The sequence below is a fragment of the Plecotus auritus genome (genome assembly GCF_963455305.1).
Source record: "Plecotus auritus genome assembly, chromosome: 6".
Lineage (NCBI taxonomy): Eukaryota > Metazoa > Chordata > Mammalia > Chiroptera > Vespertilionidae > Plecotus > Plecotus auritus.
Window position 1 is genome coordinate 30,132,091 of NC_137773.1, and position 19,523 is coordinate 30,151,613.

General features: G+C 50.1%; 4 protein-coding genes across 7 annotated transcripts; 2 read left to right on the forward strand and 2 right to left on the reverse strand.

Moving 5' to 3' along the window:
• Positions 1 to 1,195: 1,195 nt before the first annotated feature.
• Positions 1,196 to 2,170, reverse strand: SLC35A4 (solute carrier family 35 member A4; the record flags this gene model as incomplete). The annotated part of the gene is made up of 1 exon (XM_080676211.1): positions 1,196 to 2,170. One exon carries the CDS (start codon positions 2,168 to 2,170, stop codon positions 1,196 to 1,198), a length of 975 nt encoding a protein of 324 aa, XP_080532337.1.
• A 404-nt stretch (positions 2,171 to 2,574) lies between these two features.
• On the reverse strand, positions 2,575 to 4,993 carry LOC308252137 (SLC35A4 upstream microprotein; the record flags this gene model as incomplete). Its single annotated transcript, XM_080676212.1, has 3 exons — positions 4,431 to 4,993; positions 3,353 to 3,451; positions 2,575 to 2,772 (listed from the first exon to the last, which is right to left on the reverse strand). Exons 1-3 carry the CDS (start codon positions 4,443 to 4,445, stop codon positions 2,575 to 2,577), a joined length of 312 nt encoding a protein of 103 aa, XP_080532338.1. The 5' UTR covers positions 4,446 to 4,993.
• Positions 4,928 to 11,130, forward strand: APBB3 (amyloid beta precursor protein binding family B member 3). Of its 2 annotated transcripts, XR_013960988.1 has the most exons (13): positions 5,035 to 5,334; positions 5,623 to 5,786; positions 5,868 to 5,944; positions 6,492 to 6,552; positions 6,752 to 6,898; positions 7,022 to 7,149; positions 7,563 to 7,677; positions 7,825 to 7,909; positions 8,151 to 8,234; positions 8,498 to 8,613; positions 8,742 to 8,933; positions 9,269 to 9,377; positions 10,427 to 11,130. XR_013960988.1 is itself a non-coding variant. In XM_080676210.1 (12 exons), exons 1-12 carry the CDS (start codon positions 5,286 to 5,288, stop codon positions 10,661 to 10,663), a joined length of 1,455 nt encoding a protein of 484 aa, XP_080532336.1. In that variant the 5' UTR covers positions 4,928 to 5,285; the 3' UTR covers positions 10,664 to 11,130. The 2 variants fall into 2 exon arrangements, 1 of the variants encoding a protein (XP_080532336.1); XM_080676210.1 differs by lacking the exon at positions 9,269 to 9,377 and having other exon boundaries at positions 4,928 to 5,334.
• A 1,564-nt stretch (positions 11,131 to 12,694) lies between these two features.
• On the forward strand, positions 12,695 to 19,400 carry SRA1 (steroid receptor RNA activator 1). Of its 3 annotated transcripts, none has more exons than XM_080672989.1 (6): positions 13,345 to 13,415; positions 13,542 to 13,667; positions 15,272 to 15,390; positions 17,857 to 18,062; positions 18,749 to 18,857; positions 18,981 to 19,400. In XM_080672989.1, the coding sequence occupies exons 3-6, from the start codon at positions 15,369 to 15,371 to the stop codon at positions 19,181 to 19,183; spliced, it is 540 nt and encodes a 179-aa protein (XP_080529115.1). In that variant the 5' UTR covers positions 13,345 to 13,415; positions 13,542 to 13,667; positions 15,272 to 15,368; the 3' UTR covers positions 19,184 to 19,400. The 3 variants fall into 3 exon arrangements, with proteins under 3 accessions (XP_080529113.1, XP_080529115.1, XP_080529114.1); XM_080672988.1 differs by having other exon boundaries at positions 13,360 to 13,415; positions 13,542 to 13,818; XM_080672987.1 differs by lacking the exon at positions 15,272 to 15,390 and having other exon boundaries at positions 12,695 to 13,415.
• The last annotated feature ends 123 nt before the right edge of the window (positions 19,401 to 19,523 follow it).

Below are 19,523 nucleotides of genomic sequence, written 5' to 3' on the forward strand. Positions count from 1 at the left end.
CATGAGATCAGATGACAGGCAGGAGTATCAGTGAGGGGTCCAGAGGAAACAAGAATCATAACCACATTGAGTCCTGAAGAGTTCTCTGGCCTAGAGTCTAGTTTGTCCTGTTGGGCCTAGTGTCTTCTATTCCCAAGAAGCTTCCAAATTCCCCAGCACCGAAGTTTCATGCTTCAGGAAAGTTTCAAGTTTTGTGACGGAGAACAGTCTTGGCTCCATGAAACACTCAGAGGAAATAATGCTTCTGGCAACAGTGAAGGAGAAAACAGCCTTTTCTCCTAGTCTTTGTTACCCCAGGATTAAGATACTAAGGGCACCAGGGGAATGAAATGGTTTGAGAGGAGCTATGCAACACAGAAGACACAAGGCAATCGTGATTGATTGTAGGGATCGCCTACACTCCAGAATGCTTTATTAAGACCTTATTTTATTGCTTATGCAGTCTGACATTGATTGAGCTATACAGGTTTCCCTGTGCTGGTCCCAGGTCACTCTGTGCAGAGCTTCTGTGGCTGTTGGGAGGTGGGACACTGCTAGGCAGGGGCAGGACCTAGAACGGTAACTCCTGGGAGCTGTAGAGGGGGCATTGGGCTTCAAGAGGCTCTTTGGGTGAGTAGAGAGATCAGGAGTATAAGCCAGAGCCCAGGGGAAACATTTCCTGAGATGAGCCAAGCCCCAGCCCCTCTGGGGTTTCCAGAACAAAGGCTGGGTGTGGAGAGCAGCACTGTGGAGGGAGCAGGGATGCACTGTCTCCAGGCGATCCTGGAGCTACCGGAGCTCAGCAGAATGGCCAAGGTGATGGGTGTGGAATCTGTGGCAATTGGGCTTTCCTGTAGGACAGGGGCGGGGAAGGGGGCAACTGAATTCATGCAGGATAAGTCAGGGAACCTGTTCCATCAGAGATGGGGTCATTTCTCAGGTCTAGGTATTGATGCTCCCTTAATTCCCTAGTCTGGAAGAACTTGGGGCTGGGGAGGGAGGGTGATGTTTAAGAGTTTCCAGTTTCCGTAACCAAACCCACTCCACAAGTCTCTCAGGGGTATACCTTCATCCTCCCATCTGGTTGCTCTCATTTCCCCAGCTTTTCTCACAAGGCACTTGTTACAGGGCTGCTGAGGGAAAGGGAGCTAGGAGGTGGCTCTGATGGTAACGCCCAATCTCCAGGGTCAGGAGTCAAGGTGGAAGTGGTCAGGGGCTAGTGGCTTCCATAGTACAGGTGCACAGCCAGGCCAATGAGCAGTGTGGCCAGGAAGAAGGCAGCTGGGAGCTGCAGCCGCAGCAGAGCTGCTGAGAGCACGGCGTTGACCACCAGTGAGCAGGACACCACAAAAAGGCGTGTGATGCTGCTGCCGTGCTTCATGACAGCCGACATGAGCAGTCCATTTAGTGCCTGGCTGAGCACCACGAGTGCTGCCCATCCTGAGAAGCCCTCCAGGAGGCCGGGGCCGGGGCCGCCACCTGCATGCAGACCTAGATTCAGGAGCACACCAAACGTGTAAAGGAAGAGGTTCTGAAGTGCCAGGGGCAGCCGCTGTCGCTTCATGAGCAGCTCTGTGTACACAGAGGACAAGCCTGAGATGAGGCAGTACAGGATGAGGAGCAGCAGTCCTAGTGGAGTGATATGCAGGGGCATGGGGCCAGCCTTAGCTGCTGGAGGGGACCCAGGGAGGGTGTTCCCAGGGTCCTGGAGGCCACCAGCTGCATAGCAGGCCCCCGCTGCCATCAGCAGCAGCAGTGCTAAGCCCTGGCGTGCAGAGAGGCGGCGCCGGAGACAGAGGCAGTAGAACAGGGCCGTGCTTCCAATCTTGAGATTGCTCAGGACCTGGTAGGTGCTGGGGTCCATGTATCGTTGAAGATAGATCACCAGGTTATTGTTAGCGCCATAGAGCAAGGCTGGTAGTGCAAAGGGGGCAGCCTGGCGCCAGGGCGGGGCCCCCCGGGGCCATGCTTGCCAGCCTACTAGGAGGGAGAAGGCGCACAACAGTAGCTTGGTCAGCTCAGTCAGCAGCACAGCTGAGGAGGGTCGGAAGGGCACTCGGCCATCCACATGGCACAGTGCCAACAATGGTGCATGGGCACCATACATGGCAGTGGACAGGAGTAGCATCAAGGTCCAGCGGGCCTGGCTGGGACGGCCCAGGCCTGGCACTCCCCCGTCCTCTACACTCATGCCCACACCAGGCCCTGGGTGGCCTGTGTAACTAACAAGGGGCAGTGAGGATTGTGACACGTTTGAGGAGAATCAAGATACGGAGTTGGCTCCCAGGAGGCAGGAGCCGTGGTACATCGTCAGCTGCAACTCCACACTCAGGGAGGGAAAGGGTCTGGTGGCCTCAGAAGCCACAGTCTTGGGATCAGTCCCATGGGGTCAGGGAGGGAAGGAGGTATCGAGGGTGCCGGCTGATGAGCCACTATCCACCCTCTGCAGGAAGGGAAACAAAGGATGAAGGTGGCAGGAAACTTGGAGACAGCAATTGGGTGACAGCCAGGGAAGCCAGATATGGTGTCTGTGGTCGAAAGGCCTCCACCTGCAGGCCCCAGCTTCTCATCCTGCCTCCCTCACAGGATCCAGAGCTAGTCGGGCCCTTTTCGCAGCGACCGCAGATAGTCCCTTATTGTCTTCTCCACATTGGGCACAGCATATGCCTGAGCTGCATAAATGCCAGTGCAGGTGCCCACAGCAAAACCCAATACCGCTGATGCCCTCAGTTTGGCCACCACATAGCCAGCCAGGAAGCCTTTGAGGAATGGGGAGGACAAGAGCGAGCCATCCTGTGGAAGAAGATTCAGGAGGAAACTCAGTAGGTTCTCCCCTTCTCTAACCAGGAGCTACTCGATCTGGGCTGAGAGCATCCCATCACCTGCTTCTTCTTACTCTGGAAAGTTATAGTATTCTCTCCAAAGATTTTCTCAAGGTTCTGGAGGCAGAAAAATAACCTAGGAGTTCTGATCACATAATCTCAGAACCTGGGGCTAAGAGGCTCCAAACACAGAACCCTACTGCCACAAGGCCACAGAAGAATCTGACCCTGCTTGCTTCTCATTTCCTAGCATGCTCTCCCACTACTGTGGCCAAACTGAACTGCTTTCACCTCCATGTTCATCATGCTACTTCCCACCACAAGAACACTGAATATGTTTTCCCATCTTCCTGGAATGTTCCCTCCTCCCCCTTCACCTAGTTAACTCCTATGTAAGATCCCAGATCAAGTGCCATTTTCTCAGGGAAACTTTCCTTGAAGTCACAGAGAACAGGCCCTCAATAACCATTTGCTGAATAAATCTCTACCACCCATTCAAAAGCATATTGGGCAATGAAGCCTAAAGGGGGTGGCGTCAGATGCAATGTTACCTGGCCCACACCACTTCTGACTTCGTCTTCCACCCGCTGCTGAAGGCGCTCTAGCTGGTTCTTGAGAAAGGCCAGGTCCTTAAGCTTGGGCAAAGAGTCCTACGGAAAGGGAGAGACTGGTTCCAGCAGACTGACCTAGCCCCATCCCCTGCTCAAGTCTATCAGAGGCTGGGGAGGAGGTGGGATGGATTGAGTCTGTGAAACCTCTTCACATTAATACCTTCCTGAGATGACTCTGGTAAAGGAAATAAGAGCATTGAAAATGATAGAATTCACACTGGGGCCAGGAAGGGCGTGACAGATGTGATGTGCATCAGTAAGTTACAGAACTTCATATAGTAAGCAGTGTGTAGGGAAGGCGGGAAGGGCAGCTAGGGGACCTTCAATTAGATCAATCAGGAAAATGCTAATGACTTGACTATAAGCTACGTGGAAGTGGAGACCAGTCTGTCTTGTCTACTGAGTCCCAAGTCCTAACACAGGGACTAGCAAGTACTTAGTAAATGTGTGAGTGGTGCTGAGCTTTCAGATCAAAGGTAAATAACGGCCCTGGACAATTTGGAGGTAAACCTGGTTTCTGCCCGGCCTTCTCCCCCTTCCCCACCCAAGGCCACCCCAAACTGAATGTGTGCCTATGCATGCTCGCACGGGAAACGGCTGCCTGTAAGAGTATGGGTCAAGGAACTGAGTGATTTTGACTGCAGGAAGTATGAACTTCAGTGTGTGTGCCAGTGAGTGTTTGAATGAGTGTGTGTCAGTATGAATTTGAAACAAGGTGTCTCTGGGAGGGGAAATTCCCAGGGCTAGGGAATGAAGCAGTCAGGAGTGTGTCAGAGTGGAAGGGTTTGAATGTGAGAAACTAGGTAGTGAGATGGACCCCAAAGGGGAAACCTGGAGGTTCCTCAGCTCTGTCTCCTGTAGTGCCCCTCCAACCTACTCCACACTATTGAGGCCGTCGACGTGAGCAAAAGTCCACCCCAGAGAAAGCAAGGGGCATCCCCACCATGCGTTGTCTTTCCCCAGGACTAAAACCGTGTGAATACCACCCCGACTGTAGAGCACCCCCACGGTCACTCACCTTGTCATCCGCCATCTTCCCCCCGTGGAGCTTGTTGCGCAGGCGCAGCCCCGCCCCCCTCAAACCAAGTGCCCATCATTACTGAGGGCGGAGGCACTTCCGGGACATTTTTTTTGAAAGGTTGGAGGCGCTTTCTTAAAAATTTTTTTTAAAAAAATGTATACAGAAATATATTTATTTATTTCAGAGAGGAAGAGAGAGACAGAAACATCAATGATGAGAGAGAATCATTGATTGGCTGCCTCCTACAGTCCCCACACTAGGGATCCAGTCTGCAACCCCGGCATGTGCTCTGACCAGGAATCCGAGGGTAACCTCCTGGTTCGTAGGTCCACGCTCAACCCTGAGCCACGCCAGCAGGGCTAAAGACGCTTTCTTGGAAGCCGAGCTCAGGTGGTCTTCTGCCCACAGATACTCCCACGTGACTCCTCCTCTCGGTTCTCAGCTGCGCGTGCGCGCGCACACGACCTGGGCGTGATGCTCTCACAGGTGCGCGTGAGAGCCCGGCGCACTTTCGCCTGGTGGGTCATCCGCTGCTTGATGAGCTCATAGTTGCGTGTTGTGTCGGCTGGTGCGCTGGCCTCGGCGCTCCTCCCCTGTCCCCACACCAAAACGCGCATCCACTTGGGGATCCTGACGCCTGTTTACGTGCGCCACCTCTCGGCGAGCGGCGCTGCTCCTCCGGTCATATTTCAACACCGGGACGGCCCCTGCCCCGCCCCGTATTTGTGTGGCGTCCGCTGGTCCGGCTGACTCCGGCGCAGAGAGGCTGGGCTTGTCGGCGCAGCAGCTCCAGAGGACGAGCTGGGCTGAGAGTGCAGGCCGGCAGAGGCCGGCGGGGACGCGGTCGGGGCTATGCTGGGCAAGGATTACATGCTGGCCATAATTCTGGTCAACTGCGATGGTGTGCACGGAGGGGTCCGATGGGAGGGAGGACCGGGGATTGAGAGGGGAAGGGGGAAGGTGAAGAGCTTCCCTAAGGCTCAAACACAGGGAGGAGGGTACGTCCTGGGGTGAGAGCCAGGGTACAAATGAACCCTGATCTTTGCACTGTAATAATACCCAAGATTGGGAGCCTGAACCGTCTGCCTGGACCTCCAGCATAAGGGTTGACAAGGTGTTATTCTGAATCCACAAATATGCCCTCCTTCTCCAATCCTGTGTTCCCCCTCCTCATTCCGTGTTCCTGTAGATGACTTGTGGGGGGACCAGAGTCTGGAGGGAGAGCCAGGCCTGCCCCCTGGCTGGAGAAAGATCCACGATGCTGCAGGTACTTACTATTGGCACGTACCAAGTGGTAGTACCCAGTGGCAGCGCCCAACCTGGGAGCAAGGAGATGCAGAGGACCCAGGCACGGTAGGTGGAGTGTGAGGAGGGGGCCTGAGCCCATGTGTGGACCTAGCCTGATGCTACACTGACTTAGCCCCCTCTCTGCAGAGGACGGAAGGGATTTGGGGACTTCGGCCCCCCAAGGGGAGATCCTTCTCCAGCCTGGAGAGCTCACTGGACCGGAGGTAACAGGGATAGGCCAGGCCAGGGTAAATGAAAGGCTTGGGGTTCCATGGCACTCAAGAGATGCAGCTGGATCTACAGTCTGCTTTCCAGCCCAGGTTCTGCACTCTGACTCATGTTTTGATTCAGTATTTTGAGTTTTGGTCTAGTTCCAAGCTCTGTCTTTTGCCACATGTTCTTTTCCGTATTCTGCATCCCGACTTACCATGTTCTAGACCTTGGGCACTATCCTGGGATCTGTCCATGGAGATTCCTGTCCTGTTCTAGGGTCTCTTGTCCCCATTTGGAGCTCTGGTTCACATTTTGAACCCTGCTCGATGTTTACAACTTTTATTCTATGTCATGTGCCCTGAATTTTCCCTCAGATTCTAAGTCATACTCTTTATGTTACATTTGTTTAATATGTCCTGGGCCTTACCTGCTCTCGTTTTATATTTGGGACCTTATATTCTGGGTCTTATCCCACATCTTTTGCCTATCAAGTAGTCTGTGCCTCATGTGTCCCTTCTGTAGGAAGTGTGGTCCCTTACCAGCTCTGCTCTGTTACAGTAACTCTCTGTCCTGGTATGGTGAGGAATCCTACATCCAGAGCATGGAACCAGGGGCTAAGGTAGTGACTTGGGCCTGAGGGCCAGCCCATGGCATTGGGAGAGGCCCCAAGGGAAAGGTCAGGGGTGGGATTGGGCTGAGCAGAGATGATCAAGGGAGGGAGTATCAGAGGGTTTGTATGTGTGTAGCCTGTGGCATCTTTTACCCTTTTCCACCTCTACTCACTTGGGGCTCTTCTGTCCTTTCTCCTAACCTGTCAGTGCTTTGCAGTCCGCTCTCTGGGCTGGGTAGAGGTACCCGAAGAGGACCTGGTACCAGGGAAGAGCAGTATTGCAGTCAGTAACTGCATCCAGCAGCTGGCCCAGACCCGCAGCCGGAGCCAACCCCCAGCTGGTGCCTGGGGCGAGGTGAGCTAGCCAGCCCTTCAAGGATTCCGCTCAGGGTCCAGTAGAGGTGGTTGTCTCTGAATTGTCTGTTCCCCATGGCAACCACCTTCATCTGAGCTCTATGCTGCCCTCTGTCCTTGGCAGGGCCAGAACATGCTAATGATCCTGAAGAAAGATGCCATGAGCCTGGTGAATCCCCTGGACCACAGTCTGATCCACTGCCAGCCTCTGGTGCACATCCGTGTATGGGGTGTGGGCAGCTCCAAGGGACGGTGAGGACCCCAACATTTCCTCAAATGAAAGTTGCTCCTTCCACCTACTGCAGACTGTGTTCCCCACTGATGCTGATCCCTTGTACTTAAACCCTTGGACACAGATCCTCTGACATGGATCCAAGCTGTCTTCCCTGCCTGTGCAGCCCTGGTTGGGAAGGGTGGGCCCGAGGGTGGGGGGAGGGTGGGCCCAGCTCAGCAGGGACAGATCGGGGAGGGCCTGAGAGGCTGAGCTAATTCTCTCCTGTGCTCCCACATGCTTCCGGAACAGTGATAGGTGAGTGACAGCCAGGTGCCTTGAGCCCCAGCCCTGACTTCCCTGTCCATCCTTCCCATATCCCTTGCCTGACTTTCTAGCCTCTGCAGACTGCCCCTACCCAGTCTCTACCCCAGCCCCATCTCTGACCTGCCAGGGACTTCGCTTTTGTGGCGGGTGACAAAGACAGCTGTATGCTCAAGTGCCATGTGTTTCGCTGTGATGTCCCTGCCAAGGCCATTGCCAGTGCCCTACATGGGCTCTGTGCTCAGGTAAGGGCCAGGAGTGGGGTAGGGAATGTGGGATGGAGCTGGGTCTGAAGCTGCCAGGGTGGTTGGGACAGGTTGGTATTGATTCCCTTACCCGAATTCCCTTCTCCCTGTGCCTCAAACTAGCTGCATCAAGAACTTTTGTTTCAGATCTTGTCAGAGCGAGTAGGGGTCAGTGGTGACTCCCCTTGTTGTTCCCTAGACACCATCTCCCCTGAAGATCTGCCGAGGCAAGGTATGGGGAGGGAGGTCCTGTGTTGCAGCAACAGACTATTTTAGTGAAAGATGGGAGGGGGTCCTGGTTACTTAGTACTTCCTTGGAGATATGGGACTTCTGGTTCCAGGAATCCAAGCCCTGAATTGGAGGCACATCCATGGTCTTTTCTTCTATCTTCTGCTAGCTCCAGCTCTCTCAGAAGGGTGGGGAGAGGGGTTGTTGACAGAGCATGCAGGCCAACATGCTGTGTGTATTTCAGCGGAGCTGCTGGATGCGGTGAGCCAAGCTGCTCAGAAGTACCAGGCACTGTATATGGGGACCCTGCCAGTCACCAAAGCCATGGGTGAGGACTGAGCAGGCTGGAGGGGGTGGTGGGCTGCTAAGGCAAGGGGAAGGTGGGTGAGGTGGGATCTACCAGTTTCTCAGCGTGCTTCCATGGCCCTGCATGGCCCGGAATCCTTTCCCAACTCAGGATTCTAAGCCCAGCCCCAGGTATTCTCTTTTCATCTCTCTGAATTCCAAGACAGTGAGAGGGCCTAGAGTGACTCCCTGCAGATTCCTTCCTTCTTATGTCTGGGAGACAGCATAGTGGGTATGTCCCCCCAGGAATGGATGTGCTGAACGAGGCCATTGGCATCCTCACCACCCGAGGGGACCGGGATGCCTGGGTCCCCGCCATGCTCAGTGTGTCTGACTCTTTCATGACTGCACATTCCATTCAGGTACCAGAAGGTGAAGTTGGGGGCTGTGGAAGGGTGGGCAGGGATGCTGGGTATCATTGCTTGCTCTTGGAAAGAGCTCAGTGGGCCCACCTGCGCCGAGCCCTCTAGTGACTAGGCCTGGTGGGCAGGCAGAGGCTGATGCAGAGGAGGAGCCACTATGGCAGTGCCCTGTGCGCCTTGTGACCTTTATTGGTGTCGGCCGCGACCCACACACCTTTGGCCTCATTGCTGACCTGGGCCGTCAGAGCTTCCAGTGCGCAGCCTTCTGGTGCCAGCCCCATGCGGGGGGACTCTCCGAAGCTGTGCAGGCTGCTTGCATGGTGAGTTAGGGGTGGGATGGTGGGTGGGGTGGCCCTGCAGCTGCTCTGTACTGGTGATTGGGGCTCAAGATTGGCAGCCTTTCCAGAAATCACAAACCCTTGATACCAGGGTTGACCATGATTCTTAGTATTTTATTTGGTCCTCATGCTCTTTTGAATAAATTTTAATGAGTTGCCAGGACATTTCACACAATAATTGCTATTCCTGTTTTTCTTAACCTATCAGAATCCCTAACACTGGGTCCACATGCATACATTTCAACTTGGGCTGGAATTGTGTAGGGGCTGTGCCCTATCAGTTGGGCATTGTCTTTCCTTTTTTTTTTTTCATTTAGGTTATTTCCTGATATCTGTGGGCATTTAAGTACGGAATGCTCCCACTCTTCAGTTTACTCACTCACTCAACAAATATATGAATGCCTGCAGGGACCGTACCTGACCCTGGTAATTCAGTGGTATAGAGGGCACGCCGGCCTTAGGTTAAAGCAGAGACAGACCAGAAAGAAGTTGTACACTACAGGATAATGGAGGAGAAGGTCCATTCAGGGGCTCAAGAAGTCTACCTGTAAGAGGTGATAGGAAGTGGAGAGTTGAAGGTCCAAGGAAGAAGTTAGCTAGGTGAGGAGGAGTAGGACAGAAGGTGTGCCAAGTACAGGGAACTCCAGCTGTGAAGGTGAGAGATATTAGGGAGTGTATCTGAGAGACTCTAGTGTATCTGGAGTGCTAGGTGGGATGGAGTGACAGATGGGGGCAGAAAAAAATGGCAGAAACCAGGACATGGAAGAACTTATAGGTCAGGGTGATGAGTTCATTTTGCCCGGAGGCATTCTGAGCCATTGAAAAGTTTTGAGCAGGACAGTGAAATCAGGTTTGCAGATTAGGAAGACCCCTTAAGCTATAGTGTAGGTAAAAGATTTGGAAGACACAAGAAGTAGGAAGACCATTGAGGACCCTGCTGAATTCAAATGAGAGAAGATTGGGGCAGCTGCATGGGGAATGGAGTTTGAGTGGAAGACCTCCTTGAGGAGGGAATCCACTGTGCTAGGGGCTAGTCTATTCCAGAGAGAGAGAGAGAGAGAGAGAGAGAGAGAGAGAGAGAGAGAGAGAGAGAGATTGAGATTAAGAGCACAGGTCTGCAGTCAGACTAGATTTGAATCTCAATTCTACCATTTTTTGGCTAGGTGACCTCGGGCAAGTCATGCATTCTCTCGAAATCTCAGTTTCCTCATTTGTAAAATGAGGATAATAACACCTGATAAATAATTGGATTGTTACATTATACAAAGCATTTAGCACAGTGTCCAGCCCCCCTTAGTGCTCAGTAAATGTCAAGTGTTATGTTTTTGTTCTTGAGCTGCCTGGGAATGCTGCAGATGTGGTGGACTATAAGCCTCATATCAGACTGAAACCTTGGCCAGTCCCCTGCCCTGCAGAAGCTCTCAGGGAGTCTGAGACAGAAAAGATCTGGATCCTCACATACCTGTTCTCCCTAGGTTCAGTACCAGAAGTGTCTTGTGGCTTCTGCATCTCGAGGCAAGGCTTGGGGTGCCCAGGCCCGTGCCCGCCTACGACTCAAGCGGACCAGCTCTGTGGACTCCCCAGGAGGTCCCCTACCTCTCCCTCTACTCAAAGGAGGGGTTGGAGGTGCAGGGGCTGCCCCTCGAAAGCGGGGCATCTTCTCTTTTCTTGATGCCTTTCGACTGAAACCCTCTCTGCTCCATATGTCCTAAATTGATCTGGGAGGACAGGGGTAATGAGGCTCTGGGTCCATGCCCAACTCTGTACCCCTTCATTCCCCAGGGACATGTAGCCTCTCACCCTTTGGAACCTTCTCTGCCTGTCCCTCCAACCTTGTGCATCCTATATTTATTGCCCAATTTATTAATTGTTTATATGGATAACTGAGAGGCCCTGCACCACATCCCAGGACCCTGGCTTTCCTTTCCCTGGGTCCCTGTGTTCCTTGCCAGCTTTGGACAGTTGGCTCTACCTCAGCAACACTTTATAGCAAAGTAAGTACAAATAAAACCCCTCAGTGACCTCACTGGGTGTGAGTATATTGGACCTGGGACAGGGTTGGGGGTTAACCTGTGTGAAGTGGGTGTCTGTGCTTGGTGTTTGTGGCTGCCTATAGTCACATGAGGGCATGGGTGTGATCGAAATCTGACTTCATTCAATAAATATATTTGCTAATGTCTTCTCTGTCCCAGGCTCTAAACTAAGCATTGGGGATAATATAGGGTTTCCCCATTCTGAGACTAACAAGGAGGAAGAAGAACAAAATAGAAGATAGTATATAGTACAACTAGGAAATCTCAGAGGGTTGTGGGAGCTCAGACGAGACACAACCTGGCCTGAAGCTGGATATACTAGGCTTCCTGATGAGTTGATATCTGAGTACTGAAGGAATTTTGTAGTAGTAATCAAGCCTAGAGTATACATATAGAGCAGTGGTTCTCAACCTTTCTAATGCCGCGACCCTTTAATACAGTTCCTCATGTTGTGGTGACCCCCAACCATAAAATTATTTTCGTTGCTACTTCATAACTGTAATTTTGCTACTGTTAATGAATCGTAATGTAAATATCTGTGTTTTCCGATGGTCTTAGGCTCTACAGCAGTGGTTCTCAACCTGTGGGTCATGACCCACAGGTTGAGAACCACTAGCAGGGTCGCGACCCACAGGTTGAGAACCACTAGCAGGGTCATGACCCACAGGTTGAGAACCACTAGCAGGGTCGCGACCCACAGGTTGAGAACCACTAGCAGGGTCGCGACCCACAGTTTGAGAACCACTAGCAGGGTCGCGACCCACAGGTTGAGAACTGCTGCTGTAGAGCCTAAGACCATCGGAAAACACAGATATTTACATTACGATTCATTAACAGTAGCAAAATTACAGTTATGAAGTAGCAACGAAAATAATTTTATGGTTGGGGGTCACCACAACATGAGGAACTGTATTAAAGGGTCGCGACATTAGAAAGGTTGAGAACCACTGATGTAGAGGCAGTGGTCAGAGGTGAGGTTCTAGAGCAAGTATGTCAAACTCAAAGGCTAACACGGGCCAAATAAGGTTTAAGTTTATGTGGGCCGCAAAAAAACAAAAGCTTCAATTTTCATAGAAACGTAGGTTTATTTCGATAGAGACATGCTGAATACAAAGGGCTGAAATTAAGTAATTATTAACATAAACATTAAAAAAATATGTTTTTATTGATTTCAGAGAGGAAGGGAGAGGGAGATACCAGTAGAAACATCAAGGATGAGAATCATTGATCGGCTGCCTCCTGCACGCCCCATAAAGGGATCAAGCCCGCAACCTGGGCATGTGCCCTTGACCAGAATGGAACCTGGGACCCTTCAGTCCGCAGGCCGACGCTCTATCCACTGAGCCAAAGTGGCCAGGGCTAAAATAAGAACTTTTTTAAAAAATATTTTTTATTGAACATTAACTTACCAGACACTGAATAACTGCACAAATTAATAAGTGTAACACAAACCTATTTTTCTTGTTCTCTGAAAGTGAAGTATTTCCTGTTGCACACACCAAACAAGTCAGTACAAGTCTAATGACGTGGCAATTGGCTGCTAAAATATTCGCTGCTAGTATTAGTGGAGAGAAATGGTGTGCCTGTGCGTAAGGCGTGTAAGGGAAATTAATACAACACGATTATAGTAATTAGTCAGCGAACGTTGTAGTTCGTTATAACTAGAGGCCTGGTGCACGTGCACCAGTTGGGTCCCTTGGCCTGGCCTGTGGGAATCTGGCTGAAACCAGCTCTCTGACATCCCCCAAGGGGGGGTCCCGGATTGCGAGAGGGCAGTTCTCAAGTGAGGCACTCCGGAATGGGGCTCCCTCTCTGGTTCTGGGTGCATCACCTGAGAACCGTAGCTACCAAGTCACTGCAGCCCAGCAGCTCCTGCGTTGAGTGTCTGCCCCTCTGGTGGTCAGTGAGTGTCATAGCTACCAGAGGGTCGCTTAGGCTTTTGTATATATAGATTATGTATAACAGGATACTATAAAAAGTTATGAAATTTTAATTAAAACATTTCTTACATACCATTATATTGGCTGAGCCACAAAAATATTCGTTGTGGACCGCCGCGAGTTTGATATGCTTGTTCTAGTCTACCTGGCTGGGTCACAGCGGAGCATATGTGGGGCGGGAGCTTCTGGCAGTTTAAACTTGCTCCTGAGAGCACTTGTAAGCCGAGAGAGACTGAGGGTAGGAGGGCTCCTATAGTGCCGCCTCCTAAAAGACAGCCCCATTTGGTGCCCTGAGATCAGGGCCCGACCCTTAAAGAGCGGGTACCGGGTCCCCGCTACGGCTCGTGCTGTCCTGAATGGCATTCCTCCCAGGAGGGCTCTGGCAGCCAGCCGGAAGGGGCGCGACTCGGACCTGCGGCCGCCCCGGAAGTGACGCACCTGCCACGCTGGCGGTGCGGAAGTGGAGATGGCGGAGCTTTACGTTAAGCCGGGTGAGTGGGGCAGCGGGATGGGGGCGCTGGGCCCCCCTTTCGGCCCAGGCCGGAGGCGGTGACGGCGTGGGGTGCAGACCCTCCGGCTCCCCTGGGCTCGCTTTACACTCGCCCTCCTCCCTGCAGGCAACAAGGAGCGCGGTTGGAACGACCCGCCGCAGTTCTCCTATGGGCTGCAGACCCAGGCCGGCGGACCCAAGCGCACCCCGCTAACCAAGAGGGTCGCCGCTCCCCAGGATGGAGCCCCCAGAGGTGCGTGGGGGCCCAGGGCGCAGAGACCGGCCGAGAATGGGCGGTGCCAGGGATAAGCTTGTCCCGCGGTGAGGAGAGGTTGGAGCCCCAGAAAGGGCCTCGGGGCAGGCCCTTTACTGAGCCCCTTCTCTACTGCCCAGGTCAATAAATGGTACGTTGGTTTCAAATACTCTCTTTATGCTTTCATCCAAGGTGACCTCATCAGACCTATGGTTTAAATGTAGTTTTTACTCTCACATTACTTTCAAATTTTATTTCCAACCCTGATCTCTTCCCAGAATTCCATAAGATATATCCATTTGTCTGTTCTACATCTTCACCTGGCTATATAATAAGCATTTCAGATTTGACTTGTTATTCGTTATCATCTACTGAGCACCAATTATGAGCCAGGCATTGTTTGAGGGCGAATTAGACAGCAATGAAGACAGAAAGGTTTCTGCTTTCATGGAGTCCACACTATAGCTTTGGAGATACACAAATGAATAGTGGTAAGGGCTCTGCAGAGAAATAAAAGTGATGTGAGAGTGACCATGTAGCTAAGGTGTCTGAGGGGCTGACACTTAAGCTGAAATCTGAATGATGACTAAGAACTATCTACCCAAAGATCAGGTGCCAGAGTATTCCAGGCATTGGAAACAGCTAGTACAAAGGCTTGGAGAACACCTTTGGCAAATTCAGAGACTGGTTAGAGCACAGTGGGCTAGGGATAGAGATAAATAGGCAGGGGCCAGATCATAGTTGGTTTTGTAAGCCAGGATAAGGAGTTTGTATTTTAATCTATGTAAAATTGGAAGCCATTGAAAAGTGTAAAATAGAAGAGGCCCTGGCCTCTGCCCACTAAATGCCAGCAGTACCCATTTACTTGGGACAGCTATTGGTATCTTCAGACATTTACCCTGGAGGCATAATTTTCCCAGACTGAGAAGCACTGACTAATTTACATTTAAGAAAAGATCACGGTATATGTTGTGTGGAAAATTTTAGGGAAGAAGTGGAAAATTTAGATACTATTATGGTAACATAGGCAAGATTTAATGATGGATAAGGGTGGGAGTACTAGAGGTTGTAGGAACTGGATGGATATGGAATGTGGTGGAGAAAGTCAGTAGGAGTGAGTAGGTGAGGGAAAGAAGAATCACTGTAACTTTGAATTTTTGCTTGAGGAGTTGGCTGGTATTGTTCACTGACTAGAGAATAGTGGTTTGGGGTGGGGGGAGGGGAAAGCAAGCTTTCTGTCTTGGCCATGTTAAATTTGGGCTGCTGTTTTGGGGGAGAGGTATAGGCCAGAATTACAAAAATGAGTCACCATTGTATGGATCGGATTTGATGTCATGGATTTGACTAAGTTACCTGGGGAAAGTGTGTGGATAGAGGCCTAAAGAGGATCTAAGACAGAGCCCTAAGGCTCTGTAGCATTTCAAGATTGAGTAGAGAAGGAATTAACAAAGGAGATTGAGAAATAGCCAAAGAAGTAGGAAGAAAAGTAAAATTTATTCTGGGAGAGAGTAAAATCTTTTTTGTGTGATTTTGTTTTAGACAGGAAGGGAGAGGAATATACACAGAGAAACATCAATTCGTTGTCTCCTGCACACCCCCTACAGGGATCAAGCCCACAACCTGGGCACGTGCCCTCTTGGTTCATTGCTGGATGCTCAACCACTGAGCCAGGCCAGAGAGTAAAATCTTGACTCAACTGTGATGAATGCTGCTGAGAGATCAAGTAAGAGAAAAGGGACCGCTAGTTTTGATGTACATAGTGATGATTGATGACCCTAAGTATGTGGAGTGATGAGAGCAGAAACCCTGCTGGGATGGGATGAGGAGAGAATGTGAAAAGAGCGAGAGAAGTAACTATAGCCCACTCATTCAAGAAATTCTGCTTGAAGCAGAGAGAAAGGGGGTGGGTACCTGAAGATGGAATTTGAGCTAAGGGAGGGTTTTTAAGGTAGTATACATTGGTGTGTTTGTATGCAAATAGGATGGTTCAGTTGAGAGGGAGAACTAATGGTGCAGGAGAAAGGGGATAATTGCAGAAGGCAAGAGAGGCTGGGTGCAGAGTTCAGCTAGAGAGATGGCCTCTGATAGGAGCAGGGATCTTTCATCTATTGAAAGAGGAAGAAAGTGGCCACTAATGTGGGTGGGTTAGTAGAACTGGTAGTGAGAATATGAGTTCCTGTTGAATGACTCTACTTTCTCAGTCAAATATGAGGCAGGATCAGAAGTAGAGACAGCAGGGAAAGGTAAAGAAGGGGGCAGGGTAGAAAGTTTAGAGGAGGTAAGATGTGAAAATAGTTGTTCCAAAGAGTGGAAAAATGAGCAAAGTATAGGATTTCCAAGCAGCATTGGATACCTTTTGGAATCTGTAGCCATAGATTTATTTTTAAATTTTAAAAAAATATATTTTTATTTGTTTCAGAGAGAAAGCGAGAGGAAAAGAGAGATAGAAACATCAGTGATGAGAGAATCATTGATTGACTGCCTCCTGAATGCCCCCCACTTGGGATTGAGCCAGCAACCCAGGCATATGCCCTTGACTGGAATCGAACTCGGGACTCTTCAATCCACAGGCCAATGCTCTGTCCACTGAGCCAAACCAGCTAGGGCTGTAGTCATGGGATTTAAGGTGTTAACTCCTCAGCATAGTTTTATTTTTCCTCCCAGCAAGTGTAGGCAAGTTGTTTACCAGGAAAATGGGACAGTTAAGTGAGGTAAGAGTGTTTATAAGGCAGTGATTTTAATGTATGGTTAAATCTGAGTAGCTGAGCTGGAAGGGTTGGAGTGGTGATCAGATTTTGGAGATGGTTCACTGTTGTTGGGAACACAGCAGAGGGGACATGAGAGGCCGAGGTAGGGTGGAAAAAATGATCACTGAAGGTGAGGAGGTCAAGAAACTGAGGCCAAATTATTAGATGATCACTGAAGGCGAGGAGGCCAAGAAATCGATGCCAAATTATTCAGTCCCCACCTCAGAGATTTCTTCTGACCTCCCCCCGCAATGGGGCCTCCACCTCAATGTGGATGTTGATGCCTACGACTAAATTCTTGATCTTTCTCCTCTAGTCTTTCTGTAGTGGTTCCACCATCCCATTAGTCAAGTCAGAAACCAAGTCATCTTTGACTCCTCTCCCTCACCCCCAATCCACCAAGTCCTGTTGTGACTCTCTCCTAAATAAATCTGACCACTCCATTTTCCCTCATCTCTAGTCTTTCACACGAGTCCATGCCAGCTTCTTCTCTTTTTCAGGACCATTACTCCGTTAACCTCCCAATTGGTGTCCCTGCCTCCATTCTTGACCTATTCTCATCAATTTTTCAGAGCATACAGAATTAACATCTTGACTTTTCCTGCCTCTTGGGCACTGCCCTTACCTCTATCTAATATTTGTTTCCTATAACTTTTCATGGCTGCATCTATCTCATCCATTAGTTAACTTTGTGTTTTTTTGCTACACACTAATCTAGCAGCTGTATCTATATTCTCAAAATATATTTTTATTGATTTCAGAGAGAAAGGGAGAGGGAGAGCTAGAAACATCAGTGATGAGAATCATTGATCAGCTGCCTCTTGCATACCCCCTACTGGGGATCAAGCCCGCAACCCGGGCATGTGCCCCTCAAACCTGGGGGTAGTTCAGTCGCAGGCCGACACTATCCACTGAGACAAACTGGCTAGGGCCTGTATCTATATTCTTAATTATCACTGAAACTCTGTAAAATAAGTGCTATTATGGTAATATCTCCATTTTATACAAGAGGAACCCAAGCTCAGAGGTTAAAAGTAACTTGCCAAATGTCACATTGTGGGTGGGCTGGAATAAAATTTGGTGCCCTTCTAGGTAGGTCCCTCTATTCCTTTTATTCACTTGATCCATTTTCTTTGTAGCTTGCAACACAATTTGTTGTTTTGTGTTTTTTTTTCTTCAAATTTTTATTAAGGTATTATTTGCAACACAATTTGGTGATTTTTCTTGTCCCCACTACCTCCCACTTCCTCTAGAATTTAAGCTGAGATCAGGAACTTAATCTGACTGGTTTACTACTCTCTGGTGCCTCGCACATTGTCTGGCACATAGTAGGGACTTCATAAATATGTATTTTTCAATGAATGAGTTGTCTCAGAGAGTTGAGCTTCTTACAGACTATTTCAGCAGCTATGCCTATGTTTGATTCTGCTTTACCTTTTCAGTCCCCACCTCAGAGACTTCTCCTGGGCCCTCTCCAATGGGGCCTCCACCTCCTTCAAGTACAGCTTCTAGGCCCCCAGCTGTGGGGAGTTGTCCTGCCTCCACTGTGGATCCCATAGATTTTCCAGTCATTGATTGTGAGACTCTGCTGGAAGATGTGCTGAGACCTTTGGAACAGGCATTGGATGATTGTCGTGGCCACACAAAGGTAAACCCTGGCACTCTGGTGGGTTGATGGGGAGGGTTCCTATTGACAGCCAGATGCAAGTATGGCTCCCAAAGGTAGACCCTGTGATCCCATGGGCAGTGGCTCTTAACCCTTTCAAGTTATGGACTCCTTTGGAATCTAAGGCCTTCCCAGAAAAATAAACACAGGGTTTCAGGAGGGTTCAAGGCACTTCGGAAGACCAGTCAGGAGAGGCTTGTAGGAATGAAAGTTGAATTTAACTCCCATTAGTGATAAACAGCCTGATTATGATACCTCTAGGCCATTCAGAGCAGGCCCTGCTGATTTTGTGATCAGGGAGGGAGGGAAACCCTCTTTCCCCATCTATAGTGTTTCTTAAGTTATCTGGAGACAAGGGATTTGAGGAGTCTTAAAGGAAAGTAGCATAGTAATTTTCACCTATTTGGTTCTTAGTTTCCTTATTTGTAAAGTAGCACTATAAAGTGAGTTTTTGAGGGTCTGAGAAGGCCTTACATGCATTTTTCTTGGAAACATCCATAAGTTTCATCAAATTCTTAGTGGGCCTCTAATCTTTGGGTAAAGAACCAGAACGCTAAGATTAAGTGTAAAGTTCCTGGGCCAGAGAAAGCAGGTGCTATCTATGTGGTGCTAGGTTTCCTTTGCCCCTGTTGTGGCAGCACTGACTTGCAGTGTTTTCTGTCTCTTAGAAGCAGGTATGTGATGACATCAGCCGACGCCTGGCTCTGCTGCAAGAACAGTGGGCTGGAGGGAAGCTGTCAACGCCTGTAAAGAAGAGGATGGCTCTGCTGGTGCAAGGTATCGGTCCCTTATCCTGCTGTAGTTGGCTAAGCTGGAATAGGTAGTGAGATTTTGAGGGGAGGAGTGGGAGCTGTCTTTTGCCCCAGATTGCTTGCTCAGCCTCTTTCTCTCTCTCCTCAGAGCTTTTAAGCCACCAGTGGGATGCAGCAGATGACATCCACCGCTCACTCATGGTTGACCATGTGACTGAAGTCAGTCAGTGGATGGTGGGAGTTAAAAGATTAATTGCAGAAAAGAGGAGTCTGTCTTCAGAGGAGGAGGCTAATGAAGAGAAAGCTGCAACCACAGCCGAGAACCAGACCGTACCGGAACAGGATCCATAATCCTATGGGTTCCCCAGACTCACCTCACACCATCTCCTATGCCTTGGCATGGGAGGCCTTGTCTTACTTGGCTCCCTCTTAGCACTTGGGAGACTGTCTGCCCTGTTGGGTTCCTTGGCCTGACCCAACTCTGGGGGAAGAGGACCCATTTAGGCCACAGGGTGGTCACTTGTTATCCCTAACATGTTTCAATAAAAACATCTCAGTGTGGGCCCTGGTTAGGAGATAAACCCTTCTTAAGCCAAACTGGTCACTTCTGGTGTCCTTGACTGCCCTGCTCTCTATGCACCCTACAAACTTCTGTTCTTCCTCCATTCATCATGAATGGCCTTACTAGGCA